Below are 25,121 nucleotides of genomic sequence, written 5' to 3'. Positions count from 1 at the left end.
TCAGAAGAGCAACAGGATACCTTAAGCTTGGAGTTGGCATTGAGCATGATGTATTTGATAGATCCCTGGATGTTCTCAGTCCAGCTGGCCAGCCATGTCACGCTGTTGTCATTCCGGACCTCCTTCCATTGGTGACCAGCAGGGGGCACTGGGACATTGGACTCTCTGGCAACCACGGAGAGAGAGGAAGAGAGAGTGTGAGAGAGATGGTGTGTATGTGTGTGTGAGAGGGAGGGAGAGAGCAGTCAAAGCATCCTACAGAGCCTTCAGAACATACATGTCTGACAGCAGTAACAGGAAGTATACTCTCTCTCTCTGTGACTTGATTTGAATGATTAGAAACTACAAATGAGTTCTACACAAGTCAGGCTGCTGAGAATGACTCATCCTTATAAATTCGATCCTTCAGTAATGCAGCTAATAAAATACATTGCGTATATTGCTTCATCTACATCAGAGTATTAATAATGTGTGGATAAAACACTGGATGTGTTTGATGTACACAAACGCTAACAAAGGTTTTTTTCCTCCATCTAGCCCAGCCTCAACTTGTGTATCACGTCACAACATGATGTCTCAGTCTGCAGTTTGATCCCTCTGCACAGCCCTCACACGCTGCAGTTGATGATAACATCTTCCGGTTGGATCCGTTTCTTCAGCATGCCCTGTTTGGGATGCTCGCCTCGACCTCTGAACAGCCCCGGGGGCTCAATCTTGAAGTTTCCGATGCGCTCTTTGTGGTGGTCGAGTAAACAGAAGCCAAACTCATCAAGTATCTTCTGGTTGGCTTCCTTATTAGCCTACAATTTAAACAGAACAAAGTCAAACTCTTTTTGGACGGGGTGAGGCTATGATGTTAACATTAACATACACTACACATGAAGATGAAGATGAAGATGTGTTACCAGCTTCTCCTCCTTGCTCAGGTTCCTCCTGGCCTCCACCTTGGCTTTATGCATGGCGTGGATCTCTCCAAAGTCACATTTGTTTAGATCCTGAATCAGCTTCCTCTCCTTGTGGCTCATCTCCTGAACAAACAGACACACAGATGTTTTCACCATTCTTCAGTCTTGAACGTCTGTTGTGTCAGCACAAAGGCTGGGATATTGATTGGTGATAGATCAAGTAGCCTGTGAGAAAAATCAATCAGCAGTTTTGATTATGAATAAATCTTTTAAGTCTTCAATAAAACCTAATGGAAAAATGCACAATCTGAAATATAAAACGGGCATTCTTTCCCATACATTCTGGCACTTCAATGACTTAATTCATCATCATCTGTTCATCTTTCACATCACTTTTGAGTGGCAGGTCAAAAATCAGTAATACACAAAATAATCAAACCATGCCTGATTCAATTATTCCTTCAGTGCTGCTCAAATATCTGTGAATATCAGAAATAGGGCTGGGCGATAATTTGATAACAGTAGTTATCGTGATATAATTTTTTTCAAAATAAATATAACAAGTGTTTGATAAAAAAAATAATATAAATTAACATGTAATCACTAGGGATGTCCTGGTCAAGTTTTTTTTGGCCCGAGTCCGAGTCATTTGATTGTGGGTATCTGCCAATACGGAGTCCCGATTCCAATACTTCTATAATACAGTGGTGAGCTCAACCAAGTAAAGAGGCAGCGAGTCACTTTTGCAGTTTAAATCACACCTGTGGCCCATACATCACTCGCCTCCAGGTGGTGCTATTTCTTAACTCAATCTCAACAAACGGCAGTCAATGGGAAGCATAGAAACACTCAGACTGTTTCCGAAACCGTCTACTATACTAGCAGTACGTATTGATTTGGCCAGAATTCAGTATATAGTATGTAGTAAGTGAACAAGAGCAAAATCTGCAGTATGCCAAAACTCCCCGGATGTCTACTGATTCGGGAAAATTTCACAGTATGCATCGGACCAGTCTCCCTTGTGCACTGTTTCCCATAATGCACAGCGCTCGTTCTGCTTCTTCTTTTTTCTTTCTTTTTTGATGGGAGGAACTCCGTTTTTGGGTGCTGTGGAAGTTATTAATTTCCATATAAACCACTTCCTAACTTTTTAAATCATAAGTGATGCTAAAGAAGCAGTTTCTCTATCGGCTTCAGTGTTGTTTACTTCCGCTTTCCCAAACCGGAAATCCAGCGACGTCTGGCTCAGCATGCTGCATGACAGATAGAACAGAACAGTCATACCACATACTAAATTCAAACGCAGTATGTAGTAGGCAATACCTACTGCCTACTACGTTAGTAAGTAGTATGTAGCAGGCCGTTTCGGGAAACAGCCTCACACTCTGGGTCATTGTGCAACACAAGAAACACTTTCCCAGCAGCCGTTGCTCCCCAAGCGCAGAAACTGAAAGCTCCTAAACATGAGAAACAGAACAATACTCCCACAAGCCCCCACGGCCGTTACAATACATTAAAAAATGAAGAAGAGCGAAGAAACAGATCGAGGATGTCCCTTGTTTTTTTTTTTATTTCAGCTTATTTTATCATTTAACACTTAAAAACAGAGCACTTCTGTGAGGTAGCTTGAACAATCAAGTAATAACAAATAAAATCTGATAATAAAAATAGAAATTCTTCACATTGTAGCTTAGTGCAACAGTATATATTAAATACAAATGTCTAATGTAAATACGAACAGCTGCTCAACTTACAATCCCCAACAGGCCTGTAAACAAATAAGCAAATAATAGTGCCACAGTGTACTAATTACACCCTCCAACCACTGGAAAGGGAGGAGGTGCTTATGTGCCCTAAACGCTAGTTGCCACCCAACATTAAACAGAAGAAGAAGACGCCATGGAACAGCCAAGCAGCAACCTCCGGTCTAATAATATGAGTCCAATACGGAAGTGCTAAAAACTGCAATTCATTGAGTGTCCACTTGAGGCTGGCTCTGGAAGTACCAGAAACCACATACACAGCCTGGTACAAAAACGAGTGTGGCCTGGATAGCTTATTTCTCAATGAGCACACACTGTATGGGGGGTGAATTTTTTCATATGGAAGCAGATTCAAAGATATTGAGATTACGAGTTTTCCATTATGAGAAGCACAGCTGCCTTGATTGACGGGCAGGAACAGTGTAGCTGTTGGCGAGGAGGCTCAAAGCCCGCCTCTTTACTTCACACTAGCTTGACAGCACTTATGTTGAGTTCAGCATTTCCAATATGGCTGCCGCCGATGATTGGCCCCAAAATAGCGCTTCAGAAACAGATGGGTGGCATCACAGATACTACGTCCATTATTTATAGTCTATAGGAACAGCCAATCATGTGGCAGGGTGAGAGGTAGGCAGGGCCTAAAATCTGCCTTTCAATTTAAAGAAAATAATAGTTTGATATTTATCGTGATAATTATTGATATCGACTGATAAGAAATATTTTATCATAACATCTTTTTCTATCTTGCCCAGCTCTAATCAGAAACAGTCTTCCTCACTGTGAATGAAGAGCACAGCTGATGGAACAGATTAGTGTTTTTTTCAGCACCAACTGTTCTCCAAAGCTTCCAGTTGGATCTGAAATACTGATGAAACTGAGTGCATTTATAACTCCAGGCGTTGATATTGATAACTGAGAGAACACAACAAGCAAACACTTTACATGGCAAGTGAAAATGTTGAACTCGAGAAAGAAAGCAGAAGACAAAGGAGCTGCACACAGAGCTGCTTTTTCAACTATGTGGAAGCTATTAATTCTCAGAGCTGAACCTTTGTCTGACCAACAGGGCATTAAGACAATAATGGATCATAAAAACAGAGTGAGATGTGCGTGATCAAAGCACATCAGTGACATTTGGTTTAATTATTCATCTACATGGAGGCAGGGCAGACAGATCATGAATTAAGAGGCATATTATGAAGCCAGAGTACAGGCTCATCGTAGACGTCCTCGCAGGCTGGACACAGCAGCGCCCTGAAAGCAGCAGCAGCAGCCGTTTCAACTATAATTGTGGACTTTGAGGTTACTGCACACAGGTCACCCCATCATAAGGGCCACTAACAGGGCAGCAATACACAGAGTTTCAGTGTAAGCTTTACGGATCATATCAGAAGTTTCTGGTGCTAAAATGTCACAACAACACAAGCGACTTTAATGTGGCCTCCTGCTGTCGGGCAGCAGAGCAGCAGAGCGAACAGACCAACATTTCACAGAGCTGACAGACATTTCTGATGTCACCTTTAACATCAGAAGATTTCCAGTGGAAGAACGAGGAACAGGTCTTACAGTGAGGTGGACATGTCGATGTTATTTTCTTCACCTAACAAACTGAAGCACATTTATTCAGGAGAAAAAGGAGAAACTCATCTACCAAGCTTTTCAGACTCGTGCTGATCTCGTCTACTTTTGTCCTTCAGGATCAGAAGACTGAAAAACGTATCTATACATCAGCACACATCCTCTCACACACCTTTCTCTAGAAACGCCCTGACTGTATGGACACAGACTCAGTCTGCGTGTCTAAGCATGACTGACACTCCACAGTAGGCGGGCACTGAGGGCAGTGGAGCGAGGAGAGTTTTTTCCGGCTATAATAAAACAGTTTAATTGGATTTGTTCATATGCAGGGGAGCTACTTGTATGGATTAGCATATCAATGCCTTCACACAAATCGTATTTTCAAGTGCATTGAGCACTAAGCAGCGCAAAATTAATTCTGCATGATATGCCTTGGGGGTTGGCACGGTGTTTGCTCTGTGCAGAGGCCACCACGACTGACACCAACGTGCAGGTTATCAAACACATGTGACACAGGTACCAAAATACCAGGCTAGAAAGAAGACTTGACTGAAACTGGAAGAGAGACGTTCAAGACCTGATCCACAAGAAGCTGACACCACAGCACTTCTTTGAACCTGCAGTTTAGATGCTTTCAATCTTCAGAAAGTGACGAGGTGCAGGGCCAGAGATCTGAACCATTTGTGCAGATCCACATTGACAAGGAGCTGGCTAGATTAAGTCTCTGAAAAGGTCACCTGTCGCCTCCTCTGTCCTCTCCTCTACTCTGAGCATGAGAGTTTCTGGTCATCATCAAGTGCTCAAAGTGTGGAAGTGCAAAGAAGTTGCAGATGCCACAAAATCTGTTAAGTGGGCACTGCTGTGTGCTATGCTACAGAAGTACTAAATATTATGCAGCCACAGGTGGAGAATGAAGCTGTGCAGCACTGCCAAGGAGGAAAGCAGGAGGCCCAGGTGTGTGTTAGTAAAGCAGAGGGACAGAGTGAGCATGAGGAGGAAGGAGCTGTAACATGACGGGTTAATGAGCTAACAATTGCCAGGCTAAATAGTGAGTGACTTCTGTTCGTAGTAGGGATGTAAATATTAACGATCATTATGGACTAATCATTAAAAAAAACAAACGTTTTCCATGTCAAAAACAATGCCAAATGCGCTTTTTCCCCTGAATCAAATTTTCCTTCATGACACAATGTATATAACTGACGGTATTGAATAGTTACGGATCGTGTTGTGGTGTTCAAAACGTTAAACACGCTGAATATCAACGTGTGGAGCAGGCTCATAATCTCTGCAGACACACAGTCATAAAAGTGAAGGCTCAGACTTCAACAAGGGAACTGAACAGAAACATATTTAAGACTCAGTGTCCAGTTTTCGGTCTACTCGTTCTTATTGAGAAAAATAAGCATGTGAAGGTGGTCAGGTGTCAGTAGGGAGCACAACTGGGTCATAATCAGTCCGGTGAGAAAATGGCGCTCTGGAGACCTGTCACTCAGTCCCCAGCTGAGCTTCTCCTCTGTACGCAACACCTTCAGTCAGCTGATTCACATCGAAACATGCTTTGAACATAAAGCCTACCTGATAGCTGAATGAAATATGATGAGGATTCCATGTGATAGAAAAATCAAAACAAAAACTGTGTTCAAGTAAGTTCTTAAAAAAATCAATTAATTGTTGGCATCCCTGGTTCGTAGCATCATTAAATCACAGCCGTAGTTTTAATGTTAGAAAGATGAAGGCTTGAAAACAAGGATTGGTTAGTTCTGCAGCCACTAATAACATGCATGAGGGTCAAGAGCTCAGATCAGATGTAATACTGTTATACATGATGTTTTGTGTTAGGATTTCTGCTGTGCTAGCTCAGAGTGAGTTGAAGAAGATGACAGACGGACAGACTAGAGGTAATGATTGGTTATATTTGTTTCCTATATCTATTTTTATTTATTGTTTTAGTTCAGCAATTAGTTTTTAATCCTCATGATCTCAATGTCAATCAAAATAATAGCAACTATAGTTTTTGTCTGCAGTTCTCTTTGAGTTACCATCCTCCAGTCTGTGAAGAAGTTCTCCCTGAACACCTCCTTGGTGGTGTATTCATGGTCCAACATCTGAGCAAAGAACAGCGCCACCTCCTCAGCTGCAAGACTCAGCTTCACCTTGTTACCTGAAAACACACAGACACACACCTTTCACTATTCCACACAAACACACTCTACAAGCAATTAGCAATAACTCTCACCTCAGCCCCTTTACAGTCTTATAAAAGTTGAAGGTAGGCTCAAAGACAAGGACATAGATCTACATTCAGCTCTGATACGAAGACTGAGCTACAAACAAGTACATGCAAGCACAGAGTTTACAGATCAAAGGAGCTCCCTGTAGGACGCCGTTAAGGCTCGACTGCTAAACAAAGCAGAAATCACAGACATCAGTCAGGGTTTGACCCAGTACACCTTCAGAATCCTGAAGATCAGCTGTTTGTGCTGCTTTAGTTTGTGTGGCTCTGGTTCTTTTGCCCTGCAAAGACCTTTATCGAACACAGCTCTGTACTTAACTTAATCTACTGTTCCTCTTGATCTGATCAATCAGTCTTTATTGGTAAGGCTTTAGTTGAGATGAAGTGTTACCTTTGCTTCACTTTGCAAAGAAGGCTGGATTACAGCTGGAGGAAATGTAAAATCAAACTTGAATAATGTCTGATTAACTTTATTTCAGCTTTTTGTTCTGTCTGTTTGGATGATCTATCGTCCTCATTGATCTCTTTGTCTTCAATGTTTTCCTCTCCAAAAAGATGAAATCTGAACATCTTTGTTATTCTAGCTTGACGGTCAATCATATTTTGCAGATGTTAGCATCATTAATATGTCATATTTCTTAATCATCAAAAAGGCTCCTGACTGTAAACTTTAAAATGAGTGTAGTTTGACGCTCTGCATGATACCCACAGGAAAAACTTCAGACAAATGTGGAACTGAACTTTTGATCATTTAAAATTATGTTTACTTGTTGCTCTTCAGTCTTAATATTGCACGGGTGTGAAAACTGCATTGTTTTATTAGTTCTTCCTCCATGCTTTAACTGGGTTGTTGTCATTTTCATTTCTTGGCCCTGCACATTAACTCTGTACAGCTCAGGTTAAAGGGAAGAAACAGAACTCCAGACAATCACCAAACAGTTAGCTTCATTCCTTTGGCTCAACTTCTCTTGATTCACTTTGATTAGTTTTACCTCATCACCACCAGAGTCAACCAACCGCTACCTTCAGTCACCCTTCCCTCCATGCCATGCTAAACTGACCGTCATAATAGAAGTGAACATTGTCGGGCAGGGGCGTGTACTCAGGAGGGAAGTACGGTCCTTTGTGTTCAAGGAACTTCCACTTCACCCCGTCCTCGTACTTCTCTTCTTCCCACCTGTCAAAAAGAAAGATGATGAAAACATCAGGATGTTTCCAAGGAGGGGAAGCTGCTGCTCCATGGTTCTCAGATATAAAGGGTGTGTTTAATAATGTGTGAGTGTGTGTGTGGCTTTGGGGTGAGATCCAGTGTGAGCCTTTTCCAACCATCTCCAGCGCTTCTGCTCCTCCTCCTCTTTCAGCTTGAGCTTCAGCTGTTTGGCCTCCTCCATCTCCTTCTTCGTTTTCTTCGGTTTTTTGGAAATTGATTGCTCTCCTTCCTCTTCCTTCTTCACTGTCTGAACCAATTAAAAACAACAACAATAAAAAACTACAGAAATACTGCTGCTACTACTACGACTACTACTAAGAATAATATCAATAATAATAATAACAATAATAATGTCAGTAATAATAACAATAACAATAATAATAATAAGAAGAAGAATGTCAGTAATAAGAAATAATAATAATAATAATAATAATAATAATAATAACTCTAATAACACCAATAATAATAGTAATAATAATGTCATTTATAATAATAATAATAATAACAATAATGACACCAATAATTATAACAATAATAATAATAAAAAGTATAATGTCAATAGTAATAATAACAACAACAACAACAATAATAATAATAATAATAAAAATAATAATGTGAATTTAGAAAAGTGCAGCTGTGAGCAGCATCAATGAGGGATGCAGATTGTCGTGTACCTTTTCAGTTTTCTTCTTTGACTTCTTTTTCGGAGCCTCTTCGTCACTTTCTTCTCCTGGACCATGTTGCCGACTTTTTCTCTTGGAGATGCTGTTATCCAAAAGACAGGCAGAATATCACAAGGTTACACTTTATAGTAAAATATGGTTAACATTGAATCAACTCCAAAAATGAAATATTTATCTATCAACTCAACAAGTCAGGAGAGTTGAGCTCATAGACCCGGTCAGACTTACGGTGTAGAAGTGGGATGTGAGGGGCCCTCCATGGGCTCATCCTTGATCCTTTTTCTTTTCAACCCTTTAGTCTTTGGAGTGAAGTCATCATCCTCATGTTCCTGTTTCACCGATTCACTACACCACAAAAAGAGCAGAGCACTGTTTTAGTCCGTATAAACGTAGAGCTGAGCGAGCTCGTCATTTAAGTTCTGTCACTCAATCAGAAGTCGGTTCTGTTGCCTTAAAATATGTTTGTTTTTTAAACACATAGCTCAAGGTGTCCAGCAGCTCTGACGCTGCTTACATCTCTTTTGAACTCCGGTTAGCAAGGGTACGCTCATAATCAAGCCTACTCTAGTATTGTATGAACCTCTCTGTTGTCCTTAAATCTGTCTTTAAAAAGTGAGCGGGGCTGTTGATTTGAATTAGCCTTCACTCACCAAGCTAATAACAAGGCAGCATAAAAGCTTAATGGCTGCTTTTCATTTGCTCTCTTCCACACTGCTGGCTCCAGAGTCAGGACCAAATTACCCTCCATGTGCAACCAAACAACACATCCAACAGTGACACACTGACCACAAGAAATCACATATACCGGTAATTATAATAATGAAGCAGCATTATCGAAACACTGATGATAATGGCATAATTACAGCAATTTGAAAAACAATTATAAGAGCACAACTGCAAGCTCGGATTTCCCTGCAGAGTGAGGAATTGGTTGGAAGGAAAATGGTACAAATTAAGAAATCAACACATTAGAGACCACTAATAAAAAAAAATGTATTCTCCTTTCCTTCACTTGCTTTTAGTTATGAGACAAATGTAGCTCATAATTATCAAGCTGGCTCACTGAATCTCAATTACAGACACTGTGGTAGCAGCTACCTGGCACACATTTTTGGAGTCTAATGCACTCCCCCTGCACTTCCACAGTGAGATCACTGATAGCTCCTGACTGAGCGTGACGAGCCCTCGCTCACATCCCTGGCCTCACATTTCATCTGCTTTCTGCATAATCTGCTCCAACTGATTAAAAGCAATCTCAAGACCGACCTTTTTAGTCTCGCTTTTAACTGAGTTTTATTCTTATAACAGTTGTATTTCACCTTACTTTATTTATTTATTTATTTATTTATTTATTTATTTATTTATTTATTTATTTATTTATTATTTATCTAGTTCAAATTTTACTCACATTTTATTTAATTTTTTATTTATTTTTTAAGTATAGCATCTTATTTTCTTTTACTGGTTTAGTATTTTAGTGATTTATTATCTAAGAATTGTATTTGATTTTGGTGATTTTAATTTCCTGTGTTGAGTTTTAACATCTTATTTTACCTCCAGTGTTTCCTCATTAAGATATCATGACAGTGTATCGTCAGTTTGTTCAGCAACTTCTGTTTTATTTTTAATTAAATACATTCATTGATTTATTTTTTTAATGTTATTATTATTGTTGTTGCACATATTGTGTTCTCTACTTTAGGATTGTGGGCTGGGGTTGGGATTAGGATGGGGGGGTCTTTTTTTTTTTTTTTCTCTCTCTCTCTTTCTCTCTCTCTCTCTCTCTCTCTCTCTCTCTCTCTATGTCTCTCTCTATCTATCTCTCTCTCTCTCTCTCTATCTCTATCTCTCTCTCTCTCTCTCTCTCTCTCTCTCTTATTTTTATTTTTTTAAATGAATTCTATTTTAAGTCGTAAAAATTATCCAGTCTGCATGAAGAACAAAGAAGACTTGGGATCTTTCTTTCCTTTCTAAATAATAACTAAATATATTATTATTAAAGCTAGGGTTGGTAGCAAGCAGCAAACTCCGGTCTCAAACGATGAAGCCAATGCGGAAGTGATATAAACTGCAATACATCGAAAATCCGCTTGAGGCTGGCTGCAGAAACACCGGAAACCACATAGATATGAATGGGAAAAAGACAATCTTTGCAGCATTAATAAACATGTTTACAGCCTGGTTCAAAAAACGGCTTGGCCCTACAACGCTAATCTCTCTAATGGCACACACTGTACGGGGGGTGAATTTTTTTCTAACATGACGGTTAAGAAGATATTAAGATTATGAGTTTTGCCCAAATAAGGACATGACTGACGTGACTCCCGGTCGGGAACACACAGCCATTGGCTAAGAGACTCACACTACGTCACACTCTGCCTAGTTGAGTTCCACATTACCAATATGGCTGCTGCCGTTGATTTGCTTCAAAACAGCTCTCAGGAACAGATGGCTGACGTCACGGATACTACGTCCATATTTTATACAGTCTAGGGTTGGTAGTCACAGAAAACTAGCATGAATTTGAATTTAGCTTTTCCTCAGGACTCCATCTAACCCCTCCCCCTCCTCCCTCAGAGCTCCTCCAAAACGACGCCCCCGCTCACATGCACGAGTGCAGCTGATTCGCGACCATATGATGGTGACTGATTCTAAACCGGTCCTCAGGACATCTTTTGTATTTTGCACTACGTCAACTCATGTCTCACTCAACTGTAAGAAAACACCAAAACATTCTCATAGTGAAAGTTAAAAACACAAACAAACATGAAATGTACACTTTGCAGGAGGCGGGCTGAACAGCAGGACAGGGTTTGATTGGTTTCATAGTTTGGCTCCTGATGGCAGGGATTGGTTGGTGTTTTCCTAGGTTTACTCCGGCTGTAGATAGCAGCTTTTTTTCACTCTTTTTTAAGAACACATTATGTATTAATTACCATCGGGACATAAAGATCATTTTAACCAGTATGACAAAAAGTGTATCTAAATCTGACTACCAACCCCAGCTTTAAATGAATGAAAGAGGAGAAAACACTATCACTCCAGCCTCCTTTGTCAAGTAAGATGAAAAGGCATTCAGTTATTAAGTTGTGTTGAACAGCTTACAGTAGTAAAGGTACTGTTGAGTCGAGATGTTTACTGTGAAAACGGTCAATTGTGAGCAGCGTGATGTAAACACAATAACACATCCATTCTCTTCAGTGCAGTCATCATCTGAACTCCCTTTTGTACCTTTGTGTTTATCCATCAGCAGTATGCTACACACACAGACTCTTGACCCTTTTGTAGTATGCAGAACTCATTCTTCCAAAAGGTCTTCACAGGGGGACTGGCTCAGCTCAAAAGACCATGACAACATAATTGCAGTCCAGGCTTCACTGCATTTACAATGCACTTAAGTCCCCTCATACTTAGTAGGACTGTCAACGAATATTCTAAATTCGAATATATATTCGAATATAAAAAAAAAAACGGAGATTCGATTGTGAAACTTAATATTCGACTGTGGAAAAAAACACATTGGCGGCTGCTTTGCAAGTGGGCGCACTGCATGACAGGTCAGGGACAGGTCACAGGAGTCACACATGCACAGCAGAGAGAAATCTTTCCGTCCCCGGATCCTCAGTGCGCTCTGAACGCGTCTTTTCCTCCGCTGGGAGTACAGTGAATAAAAAGAGATCGGGCCTCTTCACATGTGGACTGTCTCGTGTTTTTGGCAAATAACCTGTCAGGCCTAAGACCCTGCATTGACAGTGGACTAAAAGAGCCCAACAATCAGTGACCCTGGGATAAAATGCAGTTTTTCCTCTCTTTTTTTTATACAAGCACCAAGAATGTAAGTGGACTATTTTTTCGTTTTTAACTTTAACTTCAATTAATGTTAATAATATTTGCTTCAATCACTGAATGAAGCCGGCCTATATTAGGGACAAGAGTCGGGACTTTTAATTGCTCGCACAAGTCTTGTTCAGCACTCACTCAGCGCATTACGCACAGAGAGGGGAGGGGGGCGAGCGAGCGAGATGTCTACGGTCTTAAAAGAGTTACAGTATAGACCATTAGGTCATTTACTTGTTTTGTAATGTGTATGTTTTAGCCATGTTAAATCTGAACTATAAATACATATACAAGTAGTTCTCCTTGTATTAGTTTGTCCACCTGTTATTGACATAATGCGCAAATATAGATATTCGAATGGTTCGAACCTATGGGATTTTTTTAGAGCGAATATTCAAATGTCATTTTGGAGCAATTTTGACAGCCCTAATACTTAGGAGTGCTTATTTCAAACTACCATGGCATTTTTCACAAAGACGTCACGCTGACAGAAAAACCTCTCCCACCATAAAAAAGATTTTGTGCGTCAGCCACCATCAGGGACTAACAAGGATTTTTGAATGTACTACAGGAACGTGCAGAAACCCTGCCATGTGCAGGCGTCGTGAGCACAACCCATACGGACCTCAGCAGCGGGGAGTCAAAGTCCTTAAATCAACATCACATTATACATATAACGCAACAACTTCTTCTCCCTGTTTCTATTCATTCTATTTTTCTGTTTGCTTGTCCAGCCTCAGTGTGTGCCGTACTCCAGCATTTCAGGTCAAGTGTTGGATGTGGAGAGAAAAGAAGAGTGTGTAGAAGTGGTCATGATTTTTGCTATACTGCACCGCTGAGCAAAATCCATAAAAGGCTATACAAAGGAAGGTGGGTCACTGCGTCCATTGACATTTACGGTCGGTGCTTCTAATAGCCTTATGTTCCTTTCCAAGCTCCGCTGCCAGGCCTTAACTTTCCTCCCTGCATGAAACCTGCTCAGCTAGCACTGTTACCCCTTTGAAAGGAAACCATTAAATGCCAATGTTTGGCAAAAGTTATGACATCTATTTTCAAATGTCACTTGTCATACGGTGATGGGTAGGTCCACTTTAGGGAATCAATCCATTAACATCAGAGTAGAAACCTCTCTGAGACTGATCCCACGCAGCGGGCCTTTGGCCAAAGTCTGCTTTCGAGGCAACACCCTGCTGAGCATCTAACTACTCAAACCATGCATCCTCATTTATTACTCTCCTGACAGGCTTCAGACGTTCATCTTCAGTGCAGAGTGAGATAAATCCTCTCAGACAGCTTAACACTTTGTATTAAATGGGAATGGCTTCTATCCAGGGTCCTGACATCAAAACACAAGAATTAATTTCCATCACTTCAGAAGAGAGGAGGGACTGAAGGGGAAGAAAGGAGAAAGGTGGTGTCTTCAGAACAATCACTCATTAGCCTGCTGTCTAGATGATCACAGCCTTTAATAAGAGCACACAGTCATGACTTCATCCGTACCTGGGGCTGCTGGCTGACTCCACCGACTCTTTCTTTGGAGTCTTGACCTGAGAAGAAGACAACAATGATCATGAGTTACATACAGGAACATGCACTCATGTCCTTGGACACGACACACATTAACTTCATATTTACTTGCTTGCTATCAGAACATCCTTGTGCATTTATTGTATTATATACTTTGACACTTGACTCATATGAAGCTGTGACGCATTGTTGTTTATCATCTGAGGTTTATCTTTGTTAGAAGCTCAAAGTATGATACAGAGAGCACATCTTAATTCCTGCTCTACTTCACAGCTTATGGAGACAACCTGGAAAAACCTTTTTCACTTTAGTTTTGACCTTTGAATTTGCTGTCTTGATTCTTAAAATCGTAGATGTAATGTTATTTCTTGGTTCGAAGGTTATGCTTCCCTTTGATTTGAAACTATCTATCTTAGAAATAACTGGTTTTTATGTCTGTGTGGCTGTGAATTGCCACAATTAATACAAATAATTACTGTATATATATATATATACAGCTCTGGAAAAAATTAAGAGACCACTGCACATTTTTCTGAAATCAACATCTCTACATGTATGACAGCAATTCCATTCCAGTGTATGTTGAATTCCAACACAAGCACACCTCATTCTACTTAATGAGGTACTGATTAGGTGATCACCTGAAACAAATCTTATTTAACGAGGAAAAGTATAAAAACCACTGCTGAGGTCATCACTATTCTCTTGCAATAGGACCAGCTGGATGGCAAAAACAGTGCTAGTAGTACCTCTAAAGTAATTGGAATCAAAAAATAGCTATTTACCATGCCAAAAGAGTTGAAAAGAAAAGTTTTGATTGAGGAAAAGAAGGGTTCAATTCTGGCTTTACTGGCAGAGGGATACAGTGAGCGTCAGGTTGCTTCCATCCTTAAAATTTCTAAGACGGCTGTTCATAAGAACAAGGTCAAGCAGCAGACATTGGGGACAACAAAGCTACAGACCGGCAGAGGGCGAAAACGACTCTCCACTGACCGGGATGACCGTCAACTCATTCGAATGTCACTCAACAACCGTAGGATGACATCAAGTGACCTACAAAAAGAATGGCAAATGGCAGCTGGGGTGAAGTGCACGGCAAGAACCGTTCGAAACAGGCTCCTAGGGGCAGGGCTCAAGTCGTGTAAAGCAAGAAAAAAGCCCTTCATCAATGAGAAGCAGAGGAGAGCCAGGCTGGGGTTTGCAAAAGACCATAAGGATTGGACCATAGAAGACTGGAGTAAGGTCATCTTCTCTGATGAGTCCAATTTTCAGCTTTGCCCAACACCTGGTCGTCTAATGGTTAGACGGAGACCTGGGGAGGCCTACAAGCCACAGTGTCTCGCACCCACTGTGAAATTTGGTGGAGGATCGGTGATGATCTGGGGGTGCTTCAGCAAGGCTGGAATCGGGCAGATGCGTCTTTGCGAAGGCCGTCTGAATCAAGCCACGTACAAGGAGGATTGGTTTTTCCAGCAGGACAATGCTCCATGCCACACAGCTAGGTCATTCAAGGTGTGGATGAAGGACCACCAGATCAAGACCCTGTCATGGCCGGCCCAATCTCCAGACCTGAACCCCATTGAAAACCTCTGGAATGTGATCAAGAGGAAGATGGATGGTCATAAACCATCAAACAAAGCTGAGCTGCTGGAATTTTTGCGCCAGGAGTGGCATAAAGTCACCCAACAGCAATGTGAAAGACTGGTGGAGAGCATGCCAAGACGCATGAAAGCTGTGATTAAAAATCAGGGTTATTCCACCAAATATTGATTTCTGAACTCTTCCTAAGTTAAAACATTAGTATTGTGTTGTTTAAAAATGAATATGAACTTGTTTTCTTTGCATTATTTGACGTCTGAAAACACTGCATCTTTTTTGTTATCTTTACCATCTGTCATTTTCTGCAAATAAATGCTCTAAATGACAATGTTTTTATTTAGAATTTGGGAGAAATGTTGTCAGTAGTTTATAGAATAAAACAAAAATGTTCATTTTACTCAGACACATACCTATAAATAGTAAAATCAGAGCAACTGTTAATTTTGCAGTGGCCTCTTAATTTTTTTCCAGAGCTATATATATATATATATATATATATATATATATATATATATATATATATTATTGTAAAAGTGTGAAAACGCCACAGTCAGCCCAGTACAGGTGTAAAGTCCTTAACCAAGTTTAAAACATTAACCCCGATATGAAGCAGGTGAGTTTTATGAAGGTGTGCACAGACATGAGCAGCAGTAAAGCAGAGCATGCAAACAAGCACATTGTAACACTTTCTGATTACAACATATGCAGATGTGTTGGTTCATGATATGGTGACATTGTCAGATTTTAGAACAAATCTATGTGTGCAGTTTCAGATTCAGAGAACTTCATTAATCCCAGAGGGCAATTTGGTTTCTTCCAAATATTAGCCTCAGTCTGGTTTGTAAACAAGCCTTCAAACTAGCAGTTTAAAGTGCTGGGGTTAATTGCTCTCAGCGGGTATACAGGTAACAGTAATCTAGGATTAGAGGGAAATACACTTTGATGAGCTTTGTAAACATCTCTAGATTCATTTTATCTTTCTTTAGATCTGGACCATTTAGTGCCTGCTGTTGTAGTTATTGTGACCGTACTGTATGACAATAAAGTCTCACAGGTAGAGGTGTAGCCATACTTGGGATTTCAGACCAAACTTAGTGTGAGGTAAACAGGTCGGGTTTGAGCCTCCTTGCCAACAGCTACAGTGTTCCCTATTATTCTTCTCATCACTATCACCTCTCTCTCTTATTCTCCTCTATCTCTCTTTCAAGACCCAACTTGGCCGAGGCATGATGGCTGTCTAACATGAGTCTGGTTCTGCCTGAGGTTTCTGCCTGTTAAAAGGAAGTTTTTCCTCGCCACTGTAACTAGCTAAATACTGCGATGTGCAATGCTCATGAACGATTGAGGTGGGGTCAGACTGAGTCTTACCCTGTCTTGAAGTTGGGTCTCTGTTCATAATTTGACATAGAGTGGTGTTTATGTTTGTAAAAGCGTCTTGAGATAACGGTTGTTGTGATTTGGCGCTATACAAATAAAGATTGATTTATTGATTGATTGATTCCCGCCTGTCATCAAGTCAACCATGTCTTTAAATGGGCAAAACTCATAATCTTAATATCTTCTGAACTGTTGTGTTAGAAAAATTCACCCCTATACAGTGTGTGCCGATAGCTGAATGAGCTAACCAGACTACACTCGTTTTTTTAATCAGGCTGTAAACATGTTTCTTTCTGCTGTAAATATTGTCTTCTTTGAATTGGTGTGTATGTGGTTTCCGGTGTTTCTGCAGCCAGCCACAAGTGGACGCTCAATGAACTGCAGTTTGTAACACTTCCGCATGGGCTTCAAATTTTGAGACCGGAGGTCGCCTCTTGGCCATCTCTGACTCCAGCAGTGACCATGATTTCTCCAAATTTGTAGCTTCATGTCAACTCCAAGCCACGCCGAGTTTTCTTTAGAGCTCTCTTCTTCATTGGGAATGGGATTGATAAGAAAAAAACCTGAGAGAATCACAGATCCTGCTTTCTCATTTTTAAAATGTAAAGTTAATTCATCTTAAAGTTTAGAAAGAGATCACTGCACCTTAATTTCCCTCCACTGGCTGGGTATGCATGTACATATTTACTGTCACTGTTGCTGGTTTCAAATGTTATGGAGGTTACATACAAGCTTCTGCACACTGACGCTGTGACCTTCTGAGCTGAGGGCAGTTGGTAACTAGGACTGAGAGTTTTCCCCCTGATATTTCACATACTGTTTCCAACAGTACAAGAGTTATGGATGTGCTCAGGTGACCACCACTAACCCTGACGCAGTCATGAGAACACGTGGGTTCTATTTACACATTTTGAATGTAGGTCAGACTTCATAGGACACGGGGAAATGCTGCTATGTCAGGCTCTATGAATCACAGGGAGAGGAAGAGAAGACGAGTGATTTACCTTCTTGTGAGACTTTCGATTGGGAGTTTTCTCAGTAGGTTTGGTAGACTTTGCACTGTCCACCAGGGTGTCAAGATTGAAAAGCAGAGGAGAGGAGAATGCTTGTTAGTGAGGCAGCATTTGTAACACATGGGCAGAGAGAAATACTCTAGAAGAGCACAGAGAAAGCTGCTTTCACTTCCACTGTGGCATGACTGACGAGGGTCTTGAGACAGAGTTTGAGCAGCACATTTATCAAGCAGAGGCTTCCAATAAGAGCATACTGGGCTGACACTGGATTCAGGTCTTTGTCTGGTTATCATTCTATAAAATACCCCTATAGCGGCCAAATTCACCAGATCTGTGTCCAGTCAGTCTCTGATCAGTCACAACACTGGATCTGATAGGTTTCTATTCTAGTCAAGGTGTTAACTCCCACTGGATCCGCTCTGTTGCGTTCCGGCTGCATCTCTGATCCGGCAGGTCAGAACGCAACGGATCAGTGATGCAAGACTTCTATTTCTGCCAGATGCCGGAGCACGACGCATCAATCTCAACAGAGCAGATGGAGCGGGACAGGAAGTCAGGCGCCAAAACAAAATGAAAACATCCAGTTAATTTTCAGAATAAAACATTCTGTGTTATCACCAGATCGTTTTTTACTTAACTACAACAACAAACCTCCATGATGAGCGGAGCCAGGCCTGGAGTCAACAGGTCAGAGGTTTTCAGAGGACCAGAAAGACAACATGGATGAGGAGAGGAGGAGGAGAATCCTTGATTCAGTATTACCGCGGGAAAACCTTGGTCACATGACTCCAGTTGTCCGGCGGTCCTGCTCCGTGCTGCATTCTGAAAACGCAACCGTTGTGTTGACAAGAGAGCACGGAGCCGGACCGGACACGGATCTGGTGGAAGTCCCTTGACAGGCGAGCAGAGAATCCCTCTACAGCTATGAACGTTTGGTTTTTCAGTTTGACCTTTACACCCATCAGGGCTGGATGTAATGTGAGAGTGAGCAGCAATTATTTCTCAGTTTCATTCTTCCTTAATTTAGAATTTCAAAATGTTGAGCATCAGACTGGAGCAGCAGCAGCAGCAGCAGCACAACTTTTAAAACAGGACCCTCCTGTCACGATCAGGGAAATGAGTTCCATGAGTCTTGAAGCTGATGAGGATAAGTTGATCCTTAATCAGTAATTCAGTCAGTGTGCCATGAAATAACATGAGGCTAGCTGTCACAGAGAGCTGCCTGCTCCACTGCCAGAAGCACTTACAGGTGTCTATTCATCTCCCCACTCTCATCAATTACACAAGCCAATGACAGATCACTCCGCATTCATTTGTCTGCTCACATATGCATGGTAATAAACGCATCAGATATCAAGGTAAATTAATTTATTCATATGAAGATGGAGTACACACTGTACTCATTCACTCCACACTGCTAGCCTGCTCGACAGCTCAGCCAGCGTAGCATTCTCTCTGTAACACTTTATTGTGTCTGTCCTTTAGCAGCTCACAAATACCACCATATGGCTCTCATCCCATCTGATCCATCATCATTGAATGCATTAATATTTCATCCAAATTCATTAGTCCTCACTTCTCAAAAATTGTGAAAGGCAATGCAACTTGCAGGATCCATTCAGAAGTATGTTTGATGAGTGGACTACTGGAGCGGGACAGATGTTGCACGTGCTGTAGGCAGGTCATGCTCCTTTCTTATTAAGGAGCTGCTCAAACTCAGACGTGATGACGGGGAGGGATACAGGCATCGTACAGCAGGCTCTCGATGGAACAGTTATGGGTTTCATATTCAGGGTTAAGGTGTGACGTACCATTCAGGGCCCAAATGGAGAAAAAGGTGGTCCTTAAATGAAATTATAGTTGTTTGCATTTTTTTCTGTAAGTTATATATCTGTTTAAGTAAAAAATAATTGGCGGGATGAATTAAAGTGACTCTCTGAGGACCCTCTCATCTGTAATAAATGTAACAATCTATTCTCTAAATCCTGAATTTTTCTATACAACAAGTTAAAATGTACAGTTGTAGCCTATAAAAAGCTGAAAGGTAAACTTAATTTATGTTCTGCATGAGTTCTGAATGTACATAAGATTATGAGGGGGGGTTAGACTGAGTCCTGAGGAAACGTTACATTCAAATTCATGCTAGTTTTCAGTGACTATCAACCCTAGCTTTAATTTTAACTCTGATTTTAAGGGTTTGTTTTATAAGTTTGTATGTTTTTAAGTTGTTTTTTTTTGTTTATTGCTTCATTTTGCTTTACATTTCTACTTGTTTTTTTGCCCACTGTGAAGCACTGTGTTACCTGTATTTAAAAGTGCTACATAAATAAACTATTATTATTATAATTAAAATTATTATTATAACCGCATCGCATTCACTTGAGAATACAAATTCCGGTTCTTCTGAATTAATGACATACTAATCTCAGAAGAATGAGAAAATACTTTTTTAATGAAAAAGTCAAATTCTGCTTGTTTTTTCTGAATTAAAAGAATGCAGTTGCACACTATGACCATCCAGTACTCTTGGTATTTGTCTCTCAGCTCAATCCCAGTCCTGGGGAAACACTGCTACATACAGCTAGGGTTGCAAAGGGGTGGAAATTTTCTAGTAAATTTCCAGAAAGCTTACAGTCAATTTCAATGGGAAGTTAAACTGGGGAATTTGGGAAATATTCCAAATTGGAAACTTTCCATGGAAAAATGGGAATGTATGGTAATTACCTGGGACTTTATTTAATGGAAAGGTATCATATCCAAGCAAATATTTGTTTTGCACCATACATCAAATTTGTTACAAGCTCAAATGTGTGGCTTCAATAGTCTTGTGCTCTGGGCTCAAAAGTGTGGTCCAGGATTCTAGAAATCATCTGTGCATGTGATGGAGGAATGCACAGTGCATGTAGGGGGCGTGGTCTTAATAGCCCTGCAGTAAGCAGTGTGCTATGTGCATGTGATTAAGGAATAGCATGGATATTTAACTTTACTTGCATGAAATCTGGTTGTTTTAGTCAGGATTATGCAAAAACATATTTTCCCCAGGTACATTTAAGTTCCCTGTTAAGAGCCAACCTTCAATTTAGTAAATTCTTTGTTTATTTCTGTTTATTCCTTTAAATTTCCCTTTCTTCCCATGAAAAGTTTCCAACTTTGAACATTCCCTGAATTTTGCAACCCATAATACAGCGGATCAGAATTAGCCTCGGTGGTGGGTTCAGTGTGAAAACTCTGCATGAGGACTAGAAGTGCTGGTAACACCCCTGGGAGTAGTGGTTAAATGTCAGATAAAGGCTGCCCGTAAGAAAAATAATAAAGATTTCCACATTTAGTACTTCACGCATGCGCACGCTAACACTACAGACCTGTTTTTGGTGGGAACATCATCTCCCGCAGCACCTGCAGTTTCATCATCACTCAGCTGTTTCAGCTTAGCCGCTTTGTGTTTGGCCTTCTCGTCTTCTTTGGCGTCCTTCTCCCCTCCCATCGCTCACATGTACCTGGCGGAACATAACACTAATGTGTGAACCTCCATGAAAACTCAGACAAAATGAGAGCTACAGTTAGCTAACACGGGCAGTGAGAACTAACTCGGTTGCATGGATGATAGCAAAAACGGTTCTCCCTTAATCCCGGTTTGAGTAGAAAATCCAAAGCTAACCACTGTGACATTCAATGTGACCAATAAGACCTGCAGTAGCATTTAACTGCGTCTTAAATTCTGACAAAAACAGAGCTATATTTCATGAAACTTACAAACTTTTAGGCGGTTAACTTGATGGACAGCGGGACGGCGTTCTCTGCTAGCCTTCACTTGAGCATACGTCACCTCCAGCTGTGCTCTGATTGGCTCACAAAGTTCTGAGTTACCGGTTTTGTTGAGTGTAAGCTTGCATTCAGGTGTACCCGAAATAATCGGAAAAAATAGCTTTTCAACAGACATACCGCTGTCATACCATGGTTCGTCATCGTCAAGTATAAAATCGAAAATATAAATAAAGGTGGTATGAAACTTTACAAAATTATGGGTCTTTTTGTGAGCTTTTTTTTTTATAGGCAAGGGTTTTATTTTGGTGCTGTATAGGTGCGCTTTCTTCAAAAAGTGTTCAAAGTTTGGTTGGGAGTCTGTTAACTCTTTCTTATTTACTTGGAATTACCCCAACATCAACATCAACATCAACCGAACCAAAAATAGAAAAGCTTCGTCCTTGTTATTTCCCATTTTTTTCCACATTACATGAACACACCAAATTCGCAGAAGCATCTTCTACCGTGGGACTACCGAGCATTTGAGGCTCACGTGAATGCAGGAGGACTCACCTGGACAGTGTAATGAGTTTATGCTCAGGTCTGGGATTTTAGATTATGTTGATAGGCAGGGGCGTCGCCAGGAATTCTGGTCCCCCTATAAAGATATCACAGTGGGCCCCATCACCACAGCCAACCCTACAAAATATAACATTGCTGCTATAATACTGGTTTATTTGCATTAAACAAAAATGTATGCTTGAAACTATCCTGGTTATAACTGACTCAAATCTAAGCTACATATCAATGTTGTTTTGTTTTTTGTTTTTACAATTTTTCCAAATGTAACTGCACAATATTGACCTGTTTACCTCTTTAAACAAGATTATTTGAAGCCAAGTGACTTGTTGAATAACAACAAGGGGGCATTATTTGGTATAATCTAACCTCATGAAGGCAAATAAAGTTTTTAGCCTACCTAGCCTTGGATGCTTAGTAATTTATGAACGTAATACAGTTTATATAAAATGCAAATATCCTCCAAAAATATCCTCCCCACCTGTGCCCCAGGTAGTCAGTCCCACTTTTCCCCCCATTACGACGCCCCTGTTGACAGGTGAAGTAAGCAAGTGGTGTTTTTGTGTTTTTGTTTGTAACATGAGCATATCTATGTGAATTGATCTGTGTGTTTAAAAACAGTGTCAGAAAAAAAAATTTGGACACCCATTGATAATGGAGTAAGAAATTTCGACAGCCTCAAAGACACTTGACTTTGTGACCTCAGTTTGGCTACTGGTTATTGATCTCTGAACACAAGTGTAGCCCTATATCACTCCTGTTATTTAGTTTGCACAATGGCCTGCCATCACATAACTTCTTCTGTCTTAAGTGTTTGTTCTCAGTTATGAATTAAATATTTGTCACTTTTGTCTTCTCTGTTGTAGAAATACAAGTGAGAAATAATCAGACATAAGCTAGTGTTTAATTAGCTTTCATATGAGATAAAATGCTCAGAATATGCCAACTCACAACTCTTAAGGGAGCATGTGAATGAAGTGAACACATACAGAGTCTGACACAATATGAAAATTCAACACTGTATTTTTTGCCTTTAGAGAAAGGATGTGTTCTCAGTAGCTGGATGGTTGAGTTCACTCCTGTCCATTCCCTTTACTTACTTCTGTTCCTAATTATTCTGCTGTTACCAATACAGATGAAATATTACAAGTTCACTTGGTAAAAAGTTATACAAGGCATCATGATTACACAGGAATTTTCCTATAACATAGCATATTTTATACATATGTCCAAAATTAAATTTCCACTATATTCTGCATCTTTCCTTCATTAAGGCTGGTTATATGTCATCCAATTTTCATCATGCCAAAGATGAAGAATGCTTGGTTGTTGAGCAATATATGTGAGGTCACATCTCAAGGTCTGACAACCATCAGTCCAAGCCATTTCAGTGATCAAAAGAGGACATGTTCAACACGGAGTGACAACATAAACACATAACATCGTCCTTACCCTTTGCTTTTATTAATATATGCTTTTTTGCCTTTTTATTGATAGGACAGCTGAAGAGAGACAGGAAACGTGGGGATTAGAGAGTTTGGGAAGACATACAGCAAATGATCATTGCCAGGAGTCTAATCTGCGACCTCTGCAATGAGGACTATAGCCTCTATATGAGGGGTGCTTAGACCGCTAGGCAACCAGCATCCTCACCTTTTCTTAATCACCACTGGATGTCTGTTTCACCTTTCCATTCTGTTCTGACATTGTGAAATAAGATTATGTTACTGCCATATATCATGTGCATGCTCCTGAATCTAAATAAATACGCATTGCAACGTGGCAGACTTTATGATGTCAGCAAAAACATCAACATTGTCTAAATAACTGATTGAAAATCATACTAAATGATGCACAGCTCTATTAACATTAGTGTCAAAACCACATCAGTTTAATATCAGAGCTTTTACAGATTATTTTAATTGTTTTGTATTAAAAAAGTAAAGGTCATGTTTCCTCACCTTCTATTTTATTCTTGTCCTTCTCCAGATTTTTATGAATCTCCTCAACAAAGGTCAGGATAATTACATTATGTTTGGTTATTTTCCCTCATGACCTCATTCAAAGGAGTCCATAAAAATATGTTTTAGTATTGAAATGATTATTTGTAATGATCTTTTATCATTGTAATTATTACAATAACACACCACATAAAATAGAGACATAAAAACATGAAAGGTCATTGCAGCCGCATGTACTGTTGATCTATTTGTGTACAGCAGGTGTGTGACACACTGCTGTGGATGACAGGATAAGTGGCCCTAAGTGAATATATTTCTTGTATCGATATATAATATCACCAATGGCAAAACTCAAAAGGTAGTGGACAAATGATGGAAGATTTAACCTCCAATGTTGGATCTCAAAGTTTCTCTGCAGCATTTATTACGCTGAAAAGTGCTGAAGCAAGCTAAATGATGAGTAGGCAGTGAGGTCCTCTGAGGTAGGCTGCAGGTGACGGTTCCTTTTCTCTGCATTTTCACAGGCAGGACTGAGATGCATCAATCAGACAAAACAAGAGAGGTACAGTCGCTGTATGATGGGCTGCAAACCTTGAACTACAACTACAATAAAATGTTTCATGAAACATATCACAGGAAAAGTGCTGTCATCTTTAAACTGTCTGTCTATTCTGGTTTCAGGCATCAGCGGATAAAATGAGAACAGAATACTCAGTTAAATTAAACAACCTCCTACTGTACTGTTGGTGCTGTGCTGCTTGACTATTTTTAAACCTTAGAGGGTAATGACTTGACCTCAAAGCATCTGCAACACCAATAATAGCTATAACAGCTGCAATTCAGGGCAGCAAAGTTAGAATAAATGTCAATCATTAACACGGATATAGTGAGATGCAGTGGTGCTTTATGTTTTAAAATACAACATATCTGCAGATCTTTATGTTTTCAGATCACTGTAGTTATTTTTTTCTCTTAGAGGTGTTTGTGAAAATACAACACACGAGAAATCAAATCCAATACTAAGGAGCATGCAACAAGAAAATACAATGTACTAATAAACTTTAACTATTCTACACAGTATTCATTATGTGGTTGGCTTACATTGTGGT

At 40.2% G+C, this 25,121-nt stretch overlaps 1 protein-coding gene across 2 annotated transcripts in view; it reads right to left on the bottom strand.

Moving 5' to 3' along the window:
- Window positions 1-21,614, bottom strand: part of zgc:173742 (DNA topoisomerase I, mitochondrial) — a 48,599-nt gene extending 26,985 nt beyond the window's left edge. Inside the window, exons 1-12 of one of the 2 annotated variants that reach the window (XM_034684670.1) lie at window positions 21,482-21,614; window positions 21,091-21,225; window positions 17,720-17,774; window positions 13,713-13,759; window positions 8,604-8,720; window positions 8,367-8,457; window positions 7,809-7,939; window positions 7,544-7,659; window positions 6,289-6,410; window positions 906-1,028; window positions 613-800; window positions 21-165 (exon numbers count right to left, since the gene is read on the bottom strand). In XM_034684670.1, the coding sequence (XP_034540561.1) occupies window positions 21-165; window positions 613-800; window positions 906-1,028; window positions 6,289-6,410; window positions 7,544-7,659; window positions 7,809-7,939; window positions 8,367-8,457; window positions 8,604-8,720; window positions 13,713-13,759; window positions 17,720-17,774; window positions 21,091-21,212 (1,257 nt within the window). In that variant the 5' untranslated portion in view covers window positions 21,213-21,225; window positions 21,482-21,614. Of the gene's footprint in view, window positions 1-20; window positions 166-612; window positions 801-905; window positions 1,029-6,288; window positions 6,411-7,543; window positions 7,660-7,808; window positions 7,940-8,366; window positions 8,458-8,603; window positions 8,721-13,712; window positions 13,760-17,719; window positions 17,775-21,090; window positions 21,226-21,316; window positions 21,336-21,481 lie in introns of those variants that run through there. The other variant, XM_034684671.1, reaches the window with a different exon arrangement.
- Between the last annotated feature and the right edge of the window lie 3,507 nt (window positions 21,615-25,121).

The sequence above is a fragment of the Notolabrus celidotus genome, chromosome 6 (genome assembly GCF_009762535.1).
Source record: "Notolabrus celidotus isolate fNotCel1 chromosome 6, fNotCel1.pri, whole genome shotgun sequence".
NCBI classification, from domain to species: domain Eukaryota; kingdom Metazoa; phylum Chordata; class Actinopteri; order Labriformes; family Labridae; genus Notolabrus; species Notolabrus celidotus.
This window is presented reverse-complemented; position numbering and strand designations above follow the sequence as displayed.